This window comes from Mobula birostris, chromosome 5, assembly GCF_030028105.1.
Source record: "Mobula birostris isolate sMobBir1 chromosome 5, sMobBir1.hap1, whole genome shotgun sequence".
NCBI classification, from domain to species: Eukaryota; Metazoa; Chordata; class Chondrichthyes; order Myliobatiformes; family Myliobatidae; genus Mobula; species Mobula birostris.
Window position 1 is genome coordinate 54,158,717 of NC_092374.1, and position 24,802 is coordinate 54,183,518.

General features: G+C 37.2%; 1 protein-coding gene across 9 annotated transcripts in view; it reads right to left on the reverse strand.

Moving 5' to 3' along the window:
* LOC140197688 (multiple PDZ domain protein) overlaps positions 1-24,802 on the reverse strand; it is a 224,302-nt gene that overhangs the window by 31,763 nt on the left and 167,737 nt on the right. For all 9 annotated transcript variants that reach the window (XM_072258019.1, XM_072258016.1, XM_072258015.1 and 6 more), the window contains 4 exons: positions 16,689-16,834; positions 11,653-11,736; positions 1,814-2,007; positions 804-951 (listed from right to left, as the gene is read on the reverse strand). In XM_072258019.1, the coding sequence (XP_072114120.1) occupies positions 804-951; positions 1,814-2,007; positions 11,653-11,736; positions 16,689-16,834 (572 nt within the window). The remainder of the gene's footprint in view (positions 1-803; positions 952-1,813; positions 2,008-11,652; positions 11,737-16,688; positions 16,835-24,802) is intronic.

Below are 24,802 nucleotides of genomic sequence, written 5' to 3' on the forward strand. Positions count from 1 at the left end.
CCAGGGTTCTACGATGTATCTAATCAAGTGGCCACTGAGTACATTTTCAATTCCTTGGTTTCAGGCATCTCTATTAGAGGATGCTAACTTTGTTTTCATTACTACTTTCCTAGGAGATTAGGAAACATGAGGACCCAATGCTTTAGTGGAACAAATAACATGCTAATTGTAACCCAACCTTTTCAGATAGGTTGTGTGCAAACAGCCTTGCACAATGGAGTAAACAAGGTAAGTTGATGGCTGGAGCTGCTTGTACTTTAGCCTGATTTTAAATTTCCACCATAGCCACCAAGATGTATCCTGCAACTTAACATCTCTTCCAGTGTCCTGGAATCAAACATGTCAGAAAAGCTCTTTTTGAGCTCTGTGAATCACTCTGAGTTTTATATACTATTTGTTAGGAGATGAACCAAAGGTTTAAATGTCTTTTTATGATATAGATAATGAGAAAAATGAACAGGAAAGTAATCCAGCGAACATCAAATTCATGTATATTTCTCATTCATTAAGGTTGTGTGACACAAATATACTGAACTATAAAGCAATGCCATCAGGAAGCTGAACTTAAAAAAACCTTGTTTGGAAGAATTATAATAGGCTCTAAAAAAAAGTTTCCTAATTATTGACCAACCATTTATTAGTTTTAGAATCCTATGAGAAAGGGCATGATTGGGTAGGTGTGAAAGAAAAACACATCAACATTGAACTGTTTAATTTCTTTTCAACTAAAATGCTGCAGTCCATTTGGTCAAACCTGTGTGTTGAATATCTGCTCTAAAATATAATTTTTGCATTAACCAGACCTTCAGCATAGCAGCAACGGATTCCTGGGTTGAGTTTCGAACATCTTCCCCATTCACAGAGAGTATTTGGTCTCCTTGCACCAGTTTTCCATCCAAATCTACTATTCCTCCCTTCACGATGTCAGATACAAAAACACCAGTATCATTCCTATAGAAAAGCAGTAAAGACTTCAGTCTCATTCAATGAACAGCAGTTTGCTGAAACAATCTCTTTATCATCAGTTTTCAAGGAAAGATTATATTTTATAATCTGGATTTGGTAACAAATTTTCCATAATTTGCTGGGGGAGATTTTCTTTGATCTATACCAAGCACAATGATTCAAATTCTGCGTAAGGTTGCTTTTATCTTTAATCCATTTGTGGAAGTTATTTAAATTTCTGCAGTGTAGAAAAGGAATACACAAGTGATTACAGCTACCTCAACCGTCATTCTCGTGCTGAACCCAGTATTATCTCCCAACTTAACTATTCCAATGCTGTTCTGCTACAGTGCACTTATTCCAAGTAAAACTCTAGTAGCTATTATAACATGGATCAAGTCTCACCTCTATACACCTCCTGATCAGCACACTCACCATTCACCTCATTCTTAACCTTACGTTCAAAATCCTTTTCAAAGTGTGCCCCTGTTGATACCTATATTTTTGCAAATCCTATTATTTCGCTTTAAATCTTGCCTAACCTTTTGTGCATCTGCTATGTTACTGTACTCCTGCTATATGCTTCTGCTTCTCATTCTTCACTAACTTCCTTACGTCTCATCTTCGACAGTCTTTGTCATCCAAGTAATATTCTGTGCTTTGAACAAGCATTCCACTCTATTGTTTATGCTCTTATGAAATGCATTTCACAACGTTAAATATGTTATTTAAATATAAGTTTGTGTCAATGAAGTCCACATTCCTTTCATCTGAAATTTTTGAAAAATATAACAATAAATCATTCTTTTCTAAGATGTTATGCATGAGATCTCTGTAGAACTAAATTTACACATAATATTATTGATACCTTTTTCCGACAATACTCAGTCCAAGCCCTTTCCCTGGTCTTTTTTGCAATTCAACAGTAAGCAAGTCATATATATCTTCCTCCTTATAATGGCCTTCATCTCTGTAGACTGTCAGACGGACTTTCTGTGGAGTTTGTCTTAGAACATTTATTGCTTCATCATGAGTGGCAACTCTCAAATCTATTCCATTAACCTATAGAAATACAATGGAATTTGAAATTATATTGTGGATATAAAGCAATTTCTACTACTGACACAATCAAGTTCAAACACCAAAGTCTAAGATTTTCTGAGGTGCTGCTCTCCCCAAGAAACTAGAGAAACTTATTTGTATGAATGGAAAAGCAAATATTGCCCATATACAATCACCAGTCATAACGGGAGTGGCTACTACCATTTTAAAATGATTGACCAGATATTAAAAAATATGTTATTGCAATTACTGTAGATGAATTACTGGAACAATAATTTCAATTTATCATTGGTCATAGATCTTAAGCAAGGGAAGGCAACTGACTACATTTAATAGTATATGCATCAGAAATGACATTAATTGCTATCTCCTCTCTCTCCCATCATCCCATCTCTTTCCCATCACATTCCCTGGCTAACACAAACAGGGGTGCAATTCATGTTAATATAGAGATCCTGCTGAATAATGCAGTTTCTCCTCCCCCATACTTAAAACAAGTTATGATATGGGCTGGGATGGATGATTCTTCTAAATGCATGATCCAAAGTTCATAAAACAGACAGATGAAAATAAATGTCACAGCAAAGGGCGGGAGATCATTGAGACATCAGATGGCATATAACTAGATGAAGAGATGGCTAAATTGCTGGCAATATTCTGAAGAGCTGTAAACTTTCATTGCTCCTTAGATATGAGTTCTAGTGGAGTGCAATATCATATTTCTTGTTCAACAAAGTAGAGAAGTATAAACCCAGCAAAGGCAGGCTAGTGAAGTCTATGTGGCAAGGAGCACATTAGAGACTACAGTCCAGGATGCCACGAATTTAGAAAAGTATGTATTAAGACAGCATTAAAACAAAATACTTACAATAGTAGAAACTAGGGGAGGGGGGGAGAAAGAGATTAAAATAAGTGGTCAGCAGATCTGCTAACATCTGTGGGTTGAGAAGCTGAGTGATGTTTCAGTTTTCGGAATAGAAGAATTTGGCATCTAGAGCTGATTTGAGAAATATATTTACCGAGATGTGGTAAAAGTCTAAAATTTTCTACTGCGGAAGGCAAGATTAATCATTTATGGGATATATTGACAACTGAGATCAAGTACCTCTGTGGGCATTCAAAGCATCAAAAGATACTTGATCAATCAAGAAACTAAAATAGAGATGTTAAAAATATGGCTTTATGGAATGGCAGAGCAGAGTATAGCCACCTTGTAAGTTTTCTCCTATTACTATACTTCATGTCGTTAATTTTTTTTTTAAGTTGGTGAATATTTAATCTGAAATGTGACTGTAAAAGCCTAATTCTAGTTTCGAAGGTTGACCTGGGGCTCAGATCAGCTGCCGTTTACAGGGTTCCCTGTGAGTGCAGTGCAGCATATATTGGCCACATGGGACGTATGGTGAAAACTTGTATCAAGGACCACAGGAGGTGCATTTGTTTGGATTACCTGGAGAAATTGGCATTAGCAGAACACTGTATTCATAATGGTCATAGAATTGACTTTGGTGGAGGGGACTTCCGGGTCATCAAGGGAATGGCGGCGTAAGGAAAAGATCTCTCGACAAAAAAGAAGGTAAACTGCCCCAAAATCGAATTTAGACAAATACTTAATATTGCATAACTATATTAATAAAAGGGGCAAGGATGATGTCTAAGAACAAGATTAAAAAGTCCGCTCCGAAGGCTGATAAACATAAAGAGACGCAGCAAGGCGACGGGCCTAGCTCCCCCACGGCAAGCCAGTACGGAGATAATGAGGGGGAATCGGTGACTCTGTCTTTGATTCTCGGAGAGATTCGCGAGTTCCGACAAGATAACAGCAAACAGCTGGAAGATATTAAAGGAGAAATGGTAAAAACTAACTCGCGGATAGGTGAAGCCGAAGCGAGGATGGTTGGAATTGAAGAGAAGCTACAAAACGCCGAGGAAGTGATAGCAGAAATGCTGAAGCTGCAAGACCAGCTCCAGTGGAAACTAATAGATCAAGAAGGCCGCTCAAGGGAAAATGTGAGGATTTATGGCGTTCCCGAAGGAACCAAAGGTAAACCCGGATTGATGATTCCCTTCATAGAGAAGCTGCTTAGAGAGAACCTTGATATACCGGCCGCAAAAGACCTACAGATAGAAAGAGCTCACCGCGCGTTGGCACCACAGCCTCCAGCAGGCACCCAGCCCAGATCGATTCTGGTCAGATTTCTCAGTTACAGAACGAAGGAAGAGGTGCTTAAAAGGGCATGGCAAAATAAAGGTTTCATGTGGAACAACTGTAAAATCAGTTTAGACCACGACTATGCACTGGGGATTCTTGCCAGACAGAAGGAATATACGGAAACACAGAGAATCCTGAAAGAAAACAACATCAGATTCCAGACCCTGTATCCAGCTCGGCTGAGAGTCTTTTACGACGAAGGGACAACAACTTACGCTACGGTGGAGGAGGCAACGTCGGACCTGGCGGACCAGGGACTACCTATTAAAGTTATCACCCAACCGGAGTTGCTACTGGAGAGGATTCGGTAGAAGTCGTTGCAGTTAGTGGGGCGAGGACGCTCCACTCGAACCAGAGTGTCAGACTACAAGGAAAAGCTGCAAATATTCAGACGTGAATGTACAGAGAACACAGATTAATTAAGAGAAATGACTGAAAAGAGTAAATCGGACTTAAAGGTAAAATGAAAACTGGTAACTGAAAATAAACGAGGCGGAATAACTTGAATGATAGCAATATGGTCGAGACATAAATAGGAGAAAATTCTCTATGATTATTCAAACTGCTGAGGGCCCTCTAACACAGGGTGAAGATAGAGGTTATCCCTCTGAACTGAGGCGGGTCGGTGCTCGGGCCTCACTGTGGGAAGTCGGGAAAAATTTTCAAATGTTACACGTTCAAAAATGTCTAGGGTGTGGTTATATGTCTTGGTTTACTGTTGAGAAGGGATTGCTTACTGTTTGGTTAGAAAAGGAGAGTGTTTTTTTTCTACTAGAGAAAAATGCAAACTGAATTGGTAAAAATAATTTCCTATAATGTTAATGGGGTTTTGAATCCAATTAAAAGAAATAAGATTATGTCTAAATTGAAAAAAGAGAGGGCACAAATAGCTTTCCTCCAGGAAACACATATGAGCCAATCTGAACATGGAAAATTAAAAAGAATGGGCTTTAAGCATGTATTTTATTCATCATATAAATTGAGTCACAAAAGAGGGGTAGCTACTTTAATATCAAGTACTCTTAATTATGAACATATTTCAGAGACTAAAGACAAAGAAGGACGGTTTGTAAAAATCACAGGAAGAATAGAAGGTACAGAAATAACATTGCTGAATGTTTATGCTCCTCCAGGTTGTGAATGGTCATTTTATAGACACATTTTTGACCTAATGGTCAGTTCTCAAGGGGTAGTAATTTGTGGAGGGGATTTTAATATTAGATTGAATCCTGTATTAGATTCTTCAAGAATAGTTACTCGGAATAAATCTCTGACTCGGAAAATGAATTCATTGATGGAAGAGTTAGGAATTATAGATATCTGGAGGGAATTACACCCTACTAGTAAAGATTATACACATTACTCTTTCCCTCATTCAGCCTATTCAAGGATAGACTATTTCTTTATCTTTAATACAGATAGACTCAGGATAAAAAACTGTAATATTGCAACAATTGATCTGTCGGATCATAGCCCAATCTCTATGTCTCTAATCCTGGAAAGGAAAATGAGGAAAACACTATGGAGGCTAAACTCACATATACTCAATAACCCGAAAGTAATGGAGAGATTAAGGGGAGAAATCAAAGAATATCTAGACCTTAATGACACGGGAGAAACATCACCAGTGATCTTATGGGATACATTGAAAGCTGTACTGAGAGGGAAAATTATTTCCATTACCACTCACATGAAAAAAATCAATGCACAAAAATTAGTAGACCTTCAAGGAAAATTAAAACAACTTCAAGTTGTAGATAGCAACAAAAGTAATTCAAATCGAAAACAGGAAATTAGGAAATTGCAAAGTGAAATTGACGATATTTATACGTTGGAAACACAAAGAAATTTTCTTTACCTGAGACAAAAGAATTATGAAGTAGGAGGTAAATCAGCTAGATCATTAGCATATAAATTACGAAAACAACAAGCAGACAATACAATTCATAAAATAAAGAATCCAAAGACAAAGCTTGTGGAGAGTACAATAGGGAAAATTCAAGAGAGTTTTGAAACATATTATCGAGAGCTGTACTCCCAACCCCGGGCCCCCAATGAGCCCTATATAGACAGTGTATTGAATTTTTTAGATCTACCTAAACTTACAGATTTACAAAATGGAAGTTTATTAGAACCAGTAACTGTCAAAGAACTGAACGTGGCCATCTCTAGGTTAAAGGCTGGAAAGTCCCCGGGTTGTGATGGGTTTACCTCAGAGTGGTACAAGTCCCTGAAGACACAGTTAGCCCCATTACTACTTAACACCTTTAATTGGATCTTGCAGAGAGGAGAAACTCCACCTTCCTGGAGAGAAGCCATTATTTCAGTTATTCCTAAAGAGGGTAAAGATAAACTAGAATGTGGCAATTATCGGCCAATTAGTGTTCTTAATTTAGATTACAAACTATTTACATTTATATTAGCGCGCAGATTGGAAAAGCTTTTACCTGGCCTAATCCATTTAGACCAGACTGGATTTATTCAACAAAGACAACCACAGGACAACATAAGGAGAACTCTGCACATATTAGAACAGGTTAATAAGAACGAGACAGAGACAATGGTAGTAGGATTGGACGCTGAGAAAGCTCTTGATTCGGTTAGTTGGGCATTCCTATACACAGTGTTAGGAAGATTCGGCTTTCAAAAGTTTATTAAAGTAATTCAGACTCTATATGACAGCCCTACAGCCCGAATTAAGATAAATGGGGACCTCTCTGACTCCTTCATCTTAGAGAGAGGCACTAGACAGGGATGCCCAATTTCTCCTCTCCTTTTTGCGCTATATATTGAACCGCTTGCCCAACTAATAAGACAGAGCGAAATCGTAAAAAGTATCAAGGTGGCAGGGATTGAACAGAAAGTGGCATTATTCGCAGATGATGTTTTGGTCTATCTGAGTGAACCAGAAAAATCATTTACAGGATTGTTTACACTGTTGGATGACTTTGGGAAAATATCAGGTTATAAAATAAATGTAAAGAAAACGCAGGTTATGTCCCTAAATTATACACCATCCAAAAAATTGCAGGATACATACGATCTTAAGTGGGAAGCTAAATCATTAAAATATTTAGGAATAACCCTGCCGAAGGATCTTTCAACACTGTCACAGGTAAATTATGGGCCATTAATCTCAGAGATAAAAGCAGATATGCATAGATGGAATCTTATCCCCTTTTTAAGTTTAAATTCAAGGATAAATACTATAAAAATGAATATTCTTCCTCGGTTATTGTATCTTTTCCGTACTTCACCGGTGGAGGTGGATGATAATCAATTCAGGGAATGGGACAAATGGATTTCCCGCTTCATTTGGCAAGGAAAGAAACCTAGAATTCGATATAACACCTTACAGTTAGGGAAGGAAGGAGGAGGTATGGTTCTTCCTTGCCTGAGAAATTATTTTTATGCCTCACAGATAACCCCTCTGTTATATTGGTGTAATAGGGAATATAAGGCTAGATGGAAGGAAATAGAATTTGGATTAGTTGACAGCTTTCCTCTACAGGCCTCAATAGCTTACAAAGGATTGATGACCCAGTTGGAAAAGTCTAAAAACAGTTGGATAAATCATACATTAAAAGTATGGCAGAAGGTGGTTAATTCATGTGGAGTTAATAACATGTTAAAACTCTTTAGATGGTGTGCATATGATACCGAATTCCTTCCCAACAGAGGAGATAAAAGATTTGAGCTATGGATAAAGAAAGGTCTTACTACCTACCTCTCATTTATAGATAAAAGAGTATTACAAAGTTTCCAAATCCTGCAGGACAAACATGGCCTAGAACACAATGACTTTTTTAGGTACCTTCAAGTACGAAACTATGTTAACCAGAGTTGTAGATATACAGACCTATCAACAGTAGAATTAGAATTTTTCAAGATTCTGAATTCGGCTTGCAGTTCAATACCTAGTAAATCAGTTTCTCGATTATATAATGCACTCTCCCATGCTAAAAATGTAAATATACTGTATATTAAAGAGAAGTGGGAGAAAGAAGCGGGGTTGGTACTTTCAGAGGAGGCTTGCGGGAAAATCTGCAGCTTTCAATGGTCCTTGACTAGTTCTTTGACTTGGAGAGAACATTGTTGGAAAAACATTATAAGATACTTCAAGACCTCATATCAGGAAAAATATAAAGATACAAACGAGACGTGTTGGAGAAGGTGCGGCTCCAAGGAGGCAAATCATTTTCATATTTTCTGGGATTGCCCTAAATTAAGTCTATATTGGGAAGGTATTCATAGAACATTAGTTAAGGTACCTAGGTGCCAGATACCTCTGAACTTTGAGACGCTCTATTTGGGGCATGTATTGTTTCTTGAACAGAAGGAAGATATAAAGTTGCTGCAGGCCCTCTTAGCAGCAAGTAAGAAATCAATCACTAGAAAGTGGCTAAATCCAATACCACCTACATTAGAAGATTGGCACAAAATTATCTTGGAAATATTTAAAATGGAAAAGTTGACTTACTCCCTGAGAATTCAAAAAGAAAAAAATTATCAAATCTGGAATAAATGGATTGAATATATAACCCCAATGTGAGCAGACTTTAGATGACTCTCCTAATGATTTATACTGCTCTTCTCATCAACACAGTAATATTGCTAACGTAAGCACCCCTAGTCTAAATGTCTTTTTTTTTGTTTTCTTTTGGAAAATAGAGAATTAACACAAGTAAAGGGAAAGATTTGGGAAAGGGATAAAAAATGGAAAAATTAAGTAAATAAGTACAGAGGGATTGGATAATTATGTCTGCGGGCAGGAGCAAGTATGAACAAATTAGGATATAAACACCTACAATGGTTGTAACATAGGCTTACATACAACATTTTGGACCAGTGGAAATGGTCCAGAGTGTTATATGGAAACTATTATTACTATTTTTCTTAACAACTAATACCATTACTTAGCCTAATAGATTAGAATTACCACAGTACATAATTATCTATTCAAGTGTCTAATGTTCTTTTATATCATCTCAATGTGTACTTAAGAATGTATAAATAATTATAGTTTTATACATATAAAAAAAATGGAAAAGGTTATATGTGTGAAAAAAGTACATGATATTTGTGAATTCCTTATCCAAATAAAAATAAAATTAAGAAAAAAGAATTGACTTTGATGGCACAAAACTACTGTGCTGCGCCAATGGCTTTTGGGACTTTCTGGTAAAGGAAGATTTTGAAATAAAACTAGAAGAAAATAATTTTAACAAAGACGAAGGTCTTGCTCTAAATAGGAAGTGGAATTCAACTGTAAACAAAGTGGGAAAGTAGAAACCTAATTGGATGAGGACTAACCAATCAGGAGGGTCGGACTACAGGGATATAAGTATCACTGGATTAGACGTGCCAGGCATCATCTGTAATGAAGATAACACAGTTTGTCATCAAAACATCTGTTATAATTAATACCTGTACCCTGCTGGAAGCCCAAGGAGAGATTATTTGTCATAGACACCAGAAAAGCACTAGATCCTTTTTCTATTCAATCTTTCCTTCTTACTCAGGTCCTCTAGTCCCAGCAACATCCTTGTAAATTTTCTTTGTACTCTTTCAACCTTATTTAAATCTTTCTTCTAGATAGGTGACCAAAACTACACACAATACTCCAAATTAGGCTCATCAACGTCTTCAACATAACATCCCATTTTACATACTCAGTACTTTGATTTATGAAGGCCAATGTGCCAAAAGCATTCTTTATGACCCTATCTACCTGTGATACCACATTCAATGAATTATGCAGCTATATTCCCAAATTCCTTTGTTCTACAGCACTCCAGTGCCCAACCGTTGACTGTGTAAGATCTACCGTGGCTGGTCCTACCAAAATGCAACACCACGCAACACCTGCATTAAATTCCATCTGCCATTTTTCCAGCTGGTCTAGACCCCACTGCAGCCTGAGTCTTCCTCATTGTCCATTACACACCCAATTTTGGTGTTATCCGCAAATCTGATGATCCAGTTAAGCACATTATCATCCAGATCATTAATAAAGAAGACAAACAACAATGGACTAAGCAGCTACTCCTATGGCACCCCATTAGTCACGGGCCTCCAGTCAGAGCGATAACCATCTATTAACACACTCTGGCTTCTCCCACAAAGCCAATGTCTAATCCAATTTACTATCTCATCTTGAACGTCGAGTGACTGAACCTTCCTGACCAACCTTCCATGCAGGACTTTGTCAAATGCCTTGCTGAAGTCCACGTAGACAACATCTACTGCCTTGCCTTTATCCACTTTCCTGGTAACTTTCTCAAAAAACTCAGTAAGATTGGTTAGACATGACCTACCAGGCACAAAGCCATGCAGACAATCCCTAAATAGTCCATATATCCAAATACTCATATATCCAGTCCCTTAGAATACCTTCCAATAACTTTCCGACTACTCACCAGCTTATAATTTCCTGGTTTATTTTTAGATGCTTTCTTAAATAGTGGAATGACATTAGCTATCCTCCAATCCTCTGGTATCTCTCCTGTCACTAGTGATAACTTAAATACCTCTGCTTGGGCCCCTGCAATTTCTGCACTTGCCTCCAACATGGTCCAAGGGAAAACCTTGGTAGGCCCTGGGGATTTATCCACCCTATTTTGTCTCAAGAGAGCAAACACCTCCTCCTCTGTAATCTGTATAGGGTACACGGTTTATGCTGCTTTGTCCCAAGTTCTACAGACTCTGTCTCCTGATTAAATATAAATGCAAAAAATCCATTTAAGATCTCCCTCATCTCTTTTGGTTCCACACTTGGATTACCTTTCTGACCTTCAAAAGGACCATTTTTTTGTTCCTTACAATCCTTTTGCTCTTAACATGTCTATGGAATCCCTTAGGATTGTCCTTCACCTTGCTTGCTAGAGCAACCTCATACCTTCCTTTAACCCTTCTGATTTCTTTATTAAGTGTTCTCTTGCACTGCTTATAATTATAAGCACCTCATATGTTCCTACTTGCCTATACCTGCTATTCGTCTTTTTTTATATCTTAACCAGGACCTCAATATCTCTTGAAAATTAAGGTTCTCTAAACCTGTAATCTTTGACTTTTATTTTGACAGGCACATAAAAGCTTTGTACTCTCAAAATTTGACTTTTGAAGGCCTCCCATTTACCAAGTACACCTTTGCAAGAAACAGCCTCTCTCAATCCACACTTGCAAGATCCTTTCCGATACCATCAAAATTGGCCTTTCTCCAATTTAGATTCTCAATCTGCGGACGAGAACTATCCTTTTCCAAATGTACTTTGAAACTAATGGCATTATGATCACTGGATGCAAAGTGCTCCCCTATACAAACTTCTGTCACCCGATGATTACACATTTAAGATGATGAGTACATATTCAAGAATACATTGCTTCTGAAAAGCCTATACCAGTAACTCGGGTTTCCCGATTCTTTCCCTTACCTCCAGTATTTGATCCCCAGCCCACAATCTTCCATCTTTAGCTGCAGCTCCTTCTTCATACACTTCATGAATAATTATGGCACCCTATGATTAACATGTGATGAAAACATTTCTCAGTGCAAGTTCAATGTTACTCCTAGTTGCAAATTAACAATACTTAAAAAACGGCATGGAATATTAGAACAAATATACCAAAGAAAATTTTTGCTTTTAGTTGTATAATACCAAGAAATGACACATCAAGATTACTATAATTCTCCACTGTTACACTTACAAGAAATGCTTGTCTAGTAAAAACAAACTTCCCTCTTATGACCTTACATTGACTACAATAAATTTTCTATTTATATAGACCTGCTTTAACTATAAAGGTGATTTATTCAATGTTGGTTCTTCAGAAGTACATAATTATCTTATTTTGCATGTAGACCTCATTCTCATTTATAATGAAGACCAATTTTATGGCAACTACTTTCTATTTCTCGTTGATTTTTTTTTAAGATGAATGAATGATCTTGAGCCCATCCAGTTCACATCACTGTTATTGTTCTCCTGTATTATCCCAATTTGCAGGCAGCATGGTTTCCATTTCTTTCTTTGTGGAATTTTTTTTAAAAAAGCAATCATTCAGAATGGTCATCTTGCGCCCAACCAATTTTTATCAGTTATCCTCCGATGGGACGTGATTGCAGGAGTGGAAAAGATAGGGTAGGGGACAAGTGGTATCATGGTATTCTAGTCTTAAACAAATCATTTAATGTACTAAATTTGTGCACTTAATACGTGACATGAAATTAAATAAATGAATTTCATCATGTAGTCATAGGTGCAAGACATACTGTAGTAACTTAACGTTTTAGCATCCAAGACTGTTCTATTTTCTCATTTATTGAACCTGTAAGATGTTGGATCTAATGCCGTGGACAATCACGCTGCCTTAACCCTTTGTGAAGAAGCAATGGATCTAATAGCGATGTGGATCAAAGTGACCCTAAACGGCTTTCTTGGGGACGTTGAGTTCATCCGACCAAGGATGAAATGCTCTTGTCAGGTGACTTTTAAAATCAAGGCAACCTCACCCGTCCTGGCATAATGTACATTAGCTCTTAAAAATTACATTCAGACCCTCTGCAATTTATTCCCATTTAATGCAGCAAATACAAATCCAGCACCCCTTCAGTTTTGGCTGAAATATTAGTGACTGAAAAGTAGTTCCCATGCAGAGATTCCAAAGGTGGAGTCTTAAAATGGAAGATTTTGGAATGCTTGAAAAGTTTAAGAATTTAATTTTGTGTAATCCGAATACTGCAGAAAGCAATTACCAGCACAGACCAAAATTAATGAGGCACCAGAGTTTATACAGCCAAACTAAGAGAGCGATCATTATTTAATGCAAACATTTTTGTGGATTCCCAGAAACCTATGATCTGCATTATATTCTCTGGAGAGCACCAGTAAATAGATCAACAGTCATTATTGCACATATTTAAGAAATAAATTTAGTTTCTGGTAAAATTCTAATTAGCCACTATAATTTTTTCAGCATAATTTTAGAAATTAATCCAAAAACACCCTAAGTGAACCAACCATAAACAGCTATTTCTCTGGAGTCTCTGGTTATGGACCACAGTTGGCAAAACTCCACAGAAATTTAATGATGTATATCTCTTACCTAGCAAAGTATATAAACTTTACAAGCATACTATAATATACCTTAATCTTACTAAATAAACATAAATGATGACTCTATGTATTGAATTTATAAAAATGCTACTTAAACATACAAAGTCTTGGAATCAACATTTAATTGGAATTTAGCAATTTGTTTCCATGCACATGTGTAGTGCAGTTTATACTCAGTGGCCACTTTATTAGGTACACGAGTGAACCTAGTGTGGTCTTCTGCTGCTGTAGCCCATCTATTTTAAGGTTCGACATGTTGTGCATTCACAGTCGCTCTTCTGTGCACCATTGTTGTAATGTGAGCTTGAACCAGCTTGGCCATTCCCACCTCCCCCCCCCCCGACGTCTCTCATTGACAAGGTTCTTTTGCCCATACAACTGCTGCACACCGCATATTTATTGTTCTTTGCACCAGAATTCTCTGTAAACTCTAGAGACTGTTGTGCATGAAAAACACAGCTCAGCTGTTTTTGAGACACTCAAACCACCGTCATCAACAATCATTCCATGATCAAAGTCACTTAGATCACATTTCTTCCTATTCTGATGTTTGCTCTGAACAACTGAATCTCTTGACCATATGTATGTTTTAATACACTGAGTTGCTACCACATGGCTGGCTGATTAGATAAACAAGCAAAAGTGGCCACTGAGTCGATAAGTCTGTGATTAACATGCTTGCTACTATAACCTACCCACCCTTACTTTTTCCCCTTCCTATCATAGGCAGTCAAATCAAATTTCTTATGCCTACCTCTGCCTTTTGTCTTTCTTAAAACCAGTTTTTCAACTGAAGGGCAGAGTTGAAATGCATTACCGTATTTTATGGACAGTGGCTTTGTGGTTCGAAAGTACCAAATGGCAGAGATTAAGCCACTATGTAGAAGGCGGCAGTTCAATCAGATTTCCAGGATGAATTTTAAATCTTTGCAATGATGGATGGTGAAAGTGTGAGATGTAATAACTCCAGAAAATCTCAATTTTTAAACTAAATTGCTTACGTCTGCTCATTCCCGCCTTTGACAGGAATAGGAGAAGGGGTCTTATGGGAGGAATAGTTGAATATGACACTGAATAGTCATAGTCATACTTTATTGATCCTGCGGGAAATTGGATTTTCGTTACAGTTGCTCCATAAATAATAAATAGTAATAAAATCATAAATAGTTAAATAGTAATATGTAAATTATGCCAGGAAATAAGTCCAGGACCAGCCTATTGGCTCAGGATGTCTGACCCTCCAAGGGAGGAGTTGTAAAGTTTGATGGCCACAGGCAGGAATGACTTCCTATGACGCTCTGTGTTGCATCTCGGTGGAATGAGTCTCTGGCTGAATGTACTCCTGTGCACAACCAGTACATTATGTAGTGGATGGGAAACACTGTCCAAGATGGCATGCAACTTGGACAGCATCCTCTTTTCAGACACCACTGTGAGAGAGTCCAGTTCCATCCCCACAACATCACTGGCCTTACGAATGAGTTTGTTGATTCTGTTGGTGTCTGCTACCCTCAGCCTGCTGCCCCAGCACACAACAGCAAACATGATTGCACTGGTCACCACAGACTCGTAGAACATCCTCAGCATTGTCCGGCAGATGTCAAAGGATCTCAGTCTCCTTGGGAAATAGAGACGGCTCTGACCCTTCTTGTAGACAGCCTCAGTGTTCTTTGACCAGTCCAGTTTATTGTCAATTTGTATCCCCAGGTATTTGTAATCCTCCATCATATACACCCTGACCCCCTGGATGGAAGCCGGGGTCACCGGTAACTTAGCTCTCCTCAGGTCTACCACCAGCTACTTAGTCTTTTTCACATTAAGCTGCAGATAATTCTGCTCACACCATGTGACAAAGTTTCCTACCGTAGCCCTGTACTCAGCCTCATCTCCCTTGCTGATGCATCCAACTATGGCAGAGTTATCAGAAAATTTCTGAAGATGACAAGACTCTGTGCAGTAGTTGAAGTCCCAGGTGTAAATGGTGAAGAGAAAGGGAGACAAGACAGTCCCCTGTGGAGCCCCAGTGCTGCTGATCACTCTGTCAGACACACAGAGCACACGTACTGTGGTCTGCCAGTCAGGTAATCAAGAATCCATGACAGCAGGAAAGCATCCAACTGCATCACTGTCAGCTTCTCCCCCAGCAGATGGTGTTGAACGCACTGGAGAAATCAAAAAACATGACCCTCACGGTGCTCGCTGGCTTGTCCAAGTGGGCGTAGACACGGTTCAGCAGGTAGACGATGGCATCCTCAACTCCTAGTCGGGGCTCTGACCATAAGCCGGAGCAGCTCCAGAACAAGTCTCTCCAGGGTCTTCATGATGTGGGAGGTCAATGCCACCGGTCTGTAGTCATTGAGGCCACTGGGGCGCAGCGCCTTCGGCACAGGGACGAGGCAGTTTGCAGTCTTATTTTAATCTGCACTATACATTTCATCCTGGCCACTTAAGATTCCCAAGCCTTACAAAACACAACATCCAAAAGAAGTAAAAGAACACCTTTGTAGAAAAGCCAAGTGTCTTTAACACAAGGCCTATGGGCCAAGAGAAACAGGAGTCTTCTAACTCCAACCTAAGGGCACCATTGTGTCATTAGTCTGAGCATTCTCATCCACTTAGATGCTCCTTCTTGGAGTAAGGAATCAAATCTTGCCAGTATCAGATCCTCACCATCCCAATAAGATCAGTTGACCCCAGTAGCATTGCCCACATGGAAGCGGACCTGCTCTGCAATTCTCTACTGTACCAGAAACTATGCTTGTGAATCAAGCAACTTTCCAGTTAAAATCCTGACAGAAATCCATACCAGTCAGGCTCCTAGTTTCATTTTCAAAGCCCTGCCTTCTATTTGTGCAACTATTCCTATAAAAGGCTAGGAATATACTCTGCATCCTAAAATGTATCAGAGAATCCTCTGAACACAGAGCATGTCATACACTACTCCAATGTTCCATCCATGCACAATCATCCTCTTTAGATGGTACCAAGGGGATGACACCAAAAGACAACAAATAAGATAGCATCCCAATTCGTTTTATTTTAAGCCTTTAATCTTCATTATATTTTGTTGTTTTCTCAATCTCACTTTTGAAATTGTCCTTCGGATCATAACTGATAAACCATATAAAACCAACCTTAAAATAACACATTGGTACAAATGGAATATTCTATAATTATGTGTGCATGGCATAAATTTCAAATAATTAATCATTAGTAACATGCTTTATTGCCTTTCTTCCCAAACACAACAAGTACAAAACTATGTTGATAGACTTAGCTTTATGATATGCACTTAAAGGAAGACATTGAATACTGCTACGAGACTGAAGCACACTCTCTTCAAACATACTCACCAGTAAGGTGTCTGCTCCTCCAACAATACTAAGTCCAAGTCCAGTGCGTCCCTTGGAAATTTCAATGGTTGTTTCTCGTCCGGGAATAATCGAACAAGAAGCCATGTCCAATGTTGATGAACCAGTTGTTGAGGATCTGCTTGGATCTTTGAATTAATTTAAAGAAAAATGTTATTTTTATTGCATGAAATGATCAGAACAGATGGAAAGTTGAGACACAAGAATTAAATTCATCAGTAAATATTTACATTTCAATTAAACATCGTATACAAGTCTATACAAGTCTCTTTTGTAAGATAAGAAATACAATTAAATGTATGCTAGTGAGATGGTTACAGTTCAAAATCCTATTTTTACTTATGCAATATTGATACTTAAAAAGCTTACACTGCACACAAACAGAATGTAATTCTTCTTACTTTTTCACTTGAAAACACAACACCATACAAAGAGAAACAGGTTGAAAAATTCTTGAAGTGCAGTGGGAACAACATATTTACAAGTTTTAGACAACAAATTCGATATATCAATAACATTTCCAAAACTCTTTTATAAGACCACAAGATATAGGAGCAGAATTAGGCCATTTGGCCCATCCAGTCTTCTCTGCCATTTCATCATAGCTGATCCATTTTCCCTCTCAGTCCCAATCCCCTGCCTTCTCCCCGTATCCCTTCACACTCTGACTAATCAAAAATTTATCAACCTCCACCTTAAACATACCCAGTGACTTGGTGTCCACAGCTGCCTGTAACAACAAATTCCACAGATTCACCACTCTCTGGTTAAAGAAATTCCTCCTCATTTCCATTCTAAAAGGACGCCCCTCAATTCTAAGGCTCCCCCACCACAGGAAACATCCTCTCCACATCCACTCTGTTGAGGCCTTTCAATATTCGATAGGTTTCAATGAGGTCACCCCACATTCTTCTGCATTGCAGTGAGTCAAACACTCCTCATATGACAAGCCTTTCAATCCTAGCATTACTTTCATGAATTTCCTTTGAATCCTCTCCAATGTCAGAAAATCCTTTCTAAGATAATGGGCCCAAATCTGCTCACAATACTCCAAGTGAGGCCTCACCAGTGCTTTACAAAGCCTCAACATTATATCCTTGCTTTTATATTCTAGTCCTCTCAAAATGAATGCTAACATCACATTTGTCTTCCTCATCACCGATTCAACCTGCAAGTTAACCTTTAGGGAATCCTGCATGAGGTTTCCCAAGTCCCTTTGCAGCTCAGATTTTTGTCTTTTTGCTCCATTTAGAAAATAGTCTACCTTTTTATTTCTTCTACGAAAGTGCATGACCATACACTTCCCAACACTATATTCCATCTGCCACTTCTTTGCCCATTTTCCTTGTCTGTTCAAATCCTTTTGTAGCCTTTCTTCAAACTACCTGCCCCTCCGCCTATCTCTGCATCATCTGCAAATTTAGTCACCAAGTTATTAATTCTGCTATCCGAATCATTGATATCTAACATAAAAAGCTGTCCCAACACAGACCCCTGTAGAACACCATTAGACACCAGCAGCCAAACAGAAAAGGTTCCCTTTATTCGCACTCTTTGCCTCCTGCCCATCAGCCAATGCTCTATCCATGCTGGTATCTGTCCTGTAATACCATGGGCTCTTAACTTGTTAAGCAGCCTCACGCTTGGCACCTTGTCAAAGGCCTTCTGAAAAATCCAAGTACACAACATCAACTGATTTTCCTTTGTCTATCCTGCTTGCTATTTCTTCAAAGAATTCCAACAGATAATTTCCTTTCTTCTGCCTCTCTCCCACCTTGAAGAATGGAGTGACATTTGCAATTTTCCAGCCCTCTGGCTCGTTATCTGCTCTTGTACTCATAAGACGCAAAGAAGTTCTTCAAATCCTTGATTTGAGTTAGACCTTAGTCTATACACTGGAGCACTAGTGCTTTTGCAACAGTATTGTAACATCTCCCATTTCTGTCACTGTGCTGAAACTAGGTCTGAATAGGGCCTTGTAGCAGTTGGGTATGAATTCAAAGCAAGGTTTTATGGACTTTATTTTAGAGTGATTGTTTATGCTGACACAGTGGAGTACTCTTGCGGGATAAAATCTTTCTTGACCAGGGTGGGAGGGGGGGTCACTCTGGTTGGCAGGTGAGACTTGTGAAACAATTTCATGTTCCAAGGTCTCCTCTATGGTCATTGAAGGAGTTAACTCTACGACTGCAGGAAGTGGTTCTGACAGCTCTGGACACCTTTCTTCTCTAACAATTTACTCTACACTGCTCAAATGATTAATGTGTCATCTCCAGATGACATTAGATGCAATCTCCACTGTACAGGAAAGTGGTCCAGTTTTGCCTTTAATCTTTAAGACCCTCACCAGGACTGCTTGTCCAGGAGTGAAACATTGAACCTCCTTGTTTTAGGAGTCCTTAATTTCTCTCAGCTGACAGTCCTGCATACTCCTTCTGAGAGTTGGGTTTGAGAAGAACTATGCATGAGCACAAGGGATGGCACAGGAAGAGCATAGCTAGAAAGTTGTTGGTCGTGGAGTGCACCGCATTGTGATATGCAAGGAGGAAATTGGAGAGCTTCTGATTCATTGTCAGTGTTGTATGTTAGGCTGACACTGCTCACAGTGTGTTCTTTAGACATTGGACAAACGTTTCTGCAAAGCCATCTGCAGCTGGGTTGAACAATGCTGATGTAATATTTCTTAGATGACTCATTTTCAGGAATGACAAACTATGGTCCATTGTCACAGATGAAGTGATATCTGTGACAATCCTTGAGAAGAGGCTTCTCGACACACAAACAGGTGCAAGGCTGTAGTGGAGGCTAATGGGGACACTCCTTGCCACTTTATAGCTGCATGTACTACTACCAAGAAATTTACATCCATGAATAGTCTGGCAAAACCAACATGAATTCTCTGCCAGGGTAATGCAGGTCATGCTACGGATGGAGAGGTGCTACTCTTGGCATCTCCTGGACATGTTGGCATCCCAAACAGTGCATGGCAAGCTGCTCGATCTGTGATCTATCCCAGGTCACCAGAAAAATGGCTGAAGAAGTCCTTCAGCCTCCATGTGATCTAGCTCAGTAGCTATTTTATCATGGATAGTATAAGGAACCAAGTGGCCTTTGTAATACTTGCGTATGGAATTTTCATTTCACACCATTTTACCCTTGATATGTTTGAGTTTTCTTTCTTTCTTTTTTCAATCTTTTTATTAGTTTCATAAATATAAACATAGCAATAGTACAAATTGTTGGAAATACATTGTTATACTTAAAATAGTAATTATAAAACCAAGTAGTATAAATTGACAAAACTCCCGATCGTGTAGGATAACGATGAATAATACAGGACAAAAAAAAACTGGAGAAAAATCATGAAAAAGAAAAAAAAATAGGATAAAAAACAAACCCCACCCCCCAAAAAAACTGAACTAAACAGAATTAGTCAACTAAACTAAAAAGACTTGGGCAATTCTAACAACGTGAAAATGGAAGAAAAGAAAACCTTAGTGTCGACGACTCCGTTCCTCTCAACCAACAGTACAGAGAAGTAAAATAAGTTTGGAAATGGTCAAATTACATCATATGAAAATGCTGAATAAATGGCCTCCAAGTTTTTTCAAATTTAATGGAAGGGTCATAAACCACACTTCTAATTTTTTCCAAATTCAAACACAACATAGTTTGTGAAAACCAGTGAAATACAGTAGCAGGGTTAATCTCTTTCCAATTCAGCAAAATGGATCTTCTAGCCATTAAAGTAAGAAATGCAATCATCCGGCGTGCTGAAGAGGTTAAATGACTTGAGTCATCATTGGTAATCCAAAAACAGCAGTAATTGGATGAGGTTCTAAGTCTATATTCAAAACCGTTGAGATAATATCAAAAATATCTTTCCAATATTTTTCCAACAAAGGACATAACCAAAACATGTGAGTTAAAGAGGCTATCTCGGAATGACATCTATCACATATAGGATTAATATAAGAATAATAACGAGATAGTTTATCTTTGGACATAGGAGCCCTGTGCACTACTTTAAACTGTATCAACACATGTTTAGCACAGAAAGAGGATGAATTAACCAATTGAAGAATTTTTTCCCATTTTTCAATCGGTATAATAATCTTAAGCTTTCTTTCCCAATCAGCTTTAATTTTATTGGAAACATCAGGACATAAATTCATAAATTCATAATTATGTTATAAATAATTGCTACAACACTTTTCTGAGAAAGATTTAGATCTAAAATTTTTTCCAAAGCATCCATTGGATATGAGTGTGGAAAATTAGGAGAAGCAGTAATTAAAGTTTCTAATCTGTAGGTATCTAAAAAAGTGAGATCTGGGTAAGTTATATTTATTAGAAAGTTGATCAAAAGACATGAAACAATTATCCAAAAATAAATCACGAAAACGTACTATACCTTTGGTTTTCTAATCAAAGTAAGCTTGATCCATAGTGGAAGGTTGAAAAAGGAAATTAGATATAATAGGACATGCTAAAATAAATTGATTGAACCCAAAAAATCTTTGGAATTGAAACCATGTACGTAAAGTATGCTTAACTATTGGATTATTCATCTGTTTATACAATTTAGAAGAAATAAAAGGAAGCCAAGTTCCTAAAACCGAACCCAAAGAAGACCCTTGTAATGAATTACATTCAAGATTTACCCAATGTGGATTTAAAGACAGATCCAAATCTCGTACCCAAAATTTTAAGTATCGAATAATAATTGCCCAATAATAAAATCTAAAATTCAGGAGGGCGAGCTCCCCCCCCCCTTTTTAGATTTCTGTAAATACCTTTTACCTAGCCTAGGATTTTTGTTCTGCCATATATATGAGGAAATTTTTGAATCAACATTATCAAAAAAAGATTTGGGGATAAAAATTGGAACCGATTGAAATACATATAGAAATTTGGGCAAAATAATCATCTTAATAGCATTAATCCGACCAATCAAAGACAAAGAAATTGGTGACCATTTAGTAAACAAAAGTTTAATCTGATCAATTAAAGGTAAAAAATTAGCTTTAAATAAGTCTTTATATTTTTTCATAATTATTATCCCTAAATATATAAATGAGTCAGTAACCAATTTAAATGGTAAACATCCATAAATAGGTACCTGCTTATTTAGGGGAAATAATTCACTCTTATTAAGATTCAATTTGTAGCCAGAAAAATTACTAAATTGAGCCAACAAAGCTAGAATAGCAGGAATTGACTTCTCCGGATTAGAGATATATAATAACAAATCATCTGCATATAGTGATAATTTATGTATTTCGTTTCCGCGGGTAATACCAAAAATATTGGGCGAGTTACGGATAGCAATTGCTAAAGGTTCAAGGGCGATATTAAATAGTAAAGGACTAAGAGGGCATCCTTGCCTAGTACCACAAAAAAGACGAAAAAAGGGAGATCCTTGATTATTAGTACAAACCAAAGCTACTGGGGAATAGTATAACAATTTAATCCAAGATATAAATGTCAAACTAAAATTAAATTTCTCAAGCACACTAAATAAATAAGGCCATTCAACTCTGTCAAAGGCTTTCTCAGCATCTAATGAGATAATACATTCCGGGGTAATAAATGAAGGGGTATAAACAATACTCATTAACCTCCTAATATTAAAGGATAAATAACGATTTTTAATAAATCCAGTTTGATCCATAGATATAATTTGAGGTAATACCTTCTCTAACCTAGTTGCTAAAATTTTTGAAAGAATTTTTGAATCTACATTCAAAAGAGATATCAGTCTATATGATGCACAATCAGTAGGATCTTTATTCTTTTTAAGAATTAAGGAAATAGAAGCTTCATAAAATGATTCTGGTAATTTACCTAAACTGATTGCTTCTTTGAATATTCTAGACAACCACGGAGAGAGAATAGAGGAAAAGAATTTTAAAAATTCCACTGTAAACCCGTCCGGACTGGGTGCTTTACCAGAATTCAATGATGAGATTGCAGTTATTATTTCTTCCTCTGTAATAGGAGTTTCTAATGATAAGCAATCTTCGGGTGATAATTTCGGAAAATTCAGTTTACTTAAAAAGTCATGCATGGTAATAAAATCATGAGGAAAATCAGAGTGATATAAAGAGGTATAAAATTCTTGAAAGGTTTTGTTTATCCCAACATGATCAACTGTCAAAGTATCATCGTGTTTGCGAATCTTGGTAATTTGACGTTTAACCAAAACAAATTTCAATTGATTAGCTAATAATTTACCCTATTTATCACTATGAATATAAAAATCACTTCTAGTTCTCATTAATTGATTTTCAATCGAGGATGTTAATAATAAGCTATGTTCCAATTGAAGTTCAACTCTGTGTTTGTACAGCTCCTTACTGGGAGAAATAGCATTTTTTTTAATCAATTTCTTTAATTTTATCAACCAACAAGAGTATTTCATTCTTAGTATGTTTTTTCAAACCAGCCGAATAGGAAATAATCTGACCACGGATATAAGCTTTAAAAGCGTCCCAAACTGTTCCATTGGAAATTTCTTCCATAGTGTTAATTGAAAAGAAGAAATCAATCTGTTCCTTTATAAACTTGACAAAAGTCCAAGTCTTGAAGCAAAATAGGGTTGAATCGCCATTGTCTATTAGTACAAGAAGTATCCATTAACTTGATAGGAAGTTTCATTGGAGCATGTTCTGAAATGGCGATAATGTCAAAATTACAATCAATTACAGATGGGATTAATCGAGGGTCAATAAAAAAAATAGTCAATTCGAGAATAAGAACAATGAACATGTGAAAAGAATGAGAATTCTTTATCGTTTGGGTGTAGAAATCTCCAAATTTCTGAAATCCCAGAGTCAAACAAAAAAGAGTTAATAGGAGTAGCCGACTTATTCGGTAAAGCCGGACTACCTATGGATCTGTCCAACATGAGATTCAAACATAAATTAAAGTCACCAGCCATTATCAACATATACTCGTTTAAGTTAGGAAAGGAAGTGAATATGTGTTTAAAAAATTCAGGATAATCCACATTCGGAGCATGAACATTAACCATCGCAACTTTTTTATTAAAAAGTAACCCAGTGATTAACAAAAATCTGCCATTAGGATCTGAGATAATGTCCTGATGAATAAATGTAATTGAGGGATCTATAAAAATTGAAACGCCTTTAATTTTGGCTTGGGAGTTTGAGTGGTATTGTTTTTCCTTCCACAACTTAAAGAAGCGTTGATTATCCTCTTTCCTTACATGAGTTTCTTGTGCAAAAATAATATGAGCATTCAGTCTTTGGAATACTTTGAAAATCTTTTTCCGTTTTATTGGATGGTTTAAACTGTTTGTATTCCAAGAGACAAAATTCATAATGTGATCCATAATTTAAGATTAACTCTTCGGTGAGTAAAGGGTTAACCATAATGTGAACTCATGAAATCGGAACAGGAATACATGATCAGAGAGGAACCGGAAATCCCGACACTGCAGACACCTTTGTAGTCCTAAATCAGCCCAATAGAAAAAATTAAAAAAGAAAACGACTGCCCCACCCACCATCCCCAAGAACCCTGAACTAATCCAGAAGGGGCTGAAGAAAGAACTAGCTAATACTAACTCTAACCCCATTTCTGCAGGAGGCAACTCCAAAGATATATGTTATATAGATGACCCCCGGAAACTGATATATATATAAAAAATTAAACACTATACTAAAACAATCTACATAGTATAATTACTAAGACACATAAATAAGAAAAAGTTAGTATCAATATGTATGATTAGTTAATTATAAATGAGAGTAAATAAAATATCGCTTCCAAAAAAAAAGGGGATTATGGGAAGAAGAAACATAAGAACACGGCATCCCAAAAAGAACAAAGGAGATTATACAAAAAGAAAAACAAATCGCCATTTTAATTGTACAGAAACAAAAATAAAGAACATATAACTGAAAATGATCGTCAGATCATATCGTTAGTAATAATATCGGAAAACAAAAAGTTAAGGAAAAATTAACTGGAAGAAAGTAAAGTTCTTCACAAGAAATAACTATTATATAAATTGTAAAGTAATAACTATAGTAGTAAGCACAAAACAAAAATCTTCAGCTTATGAAAAA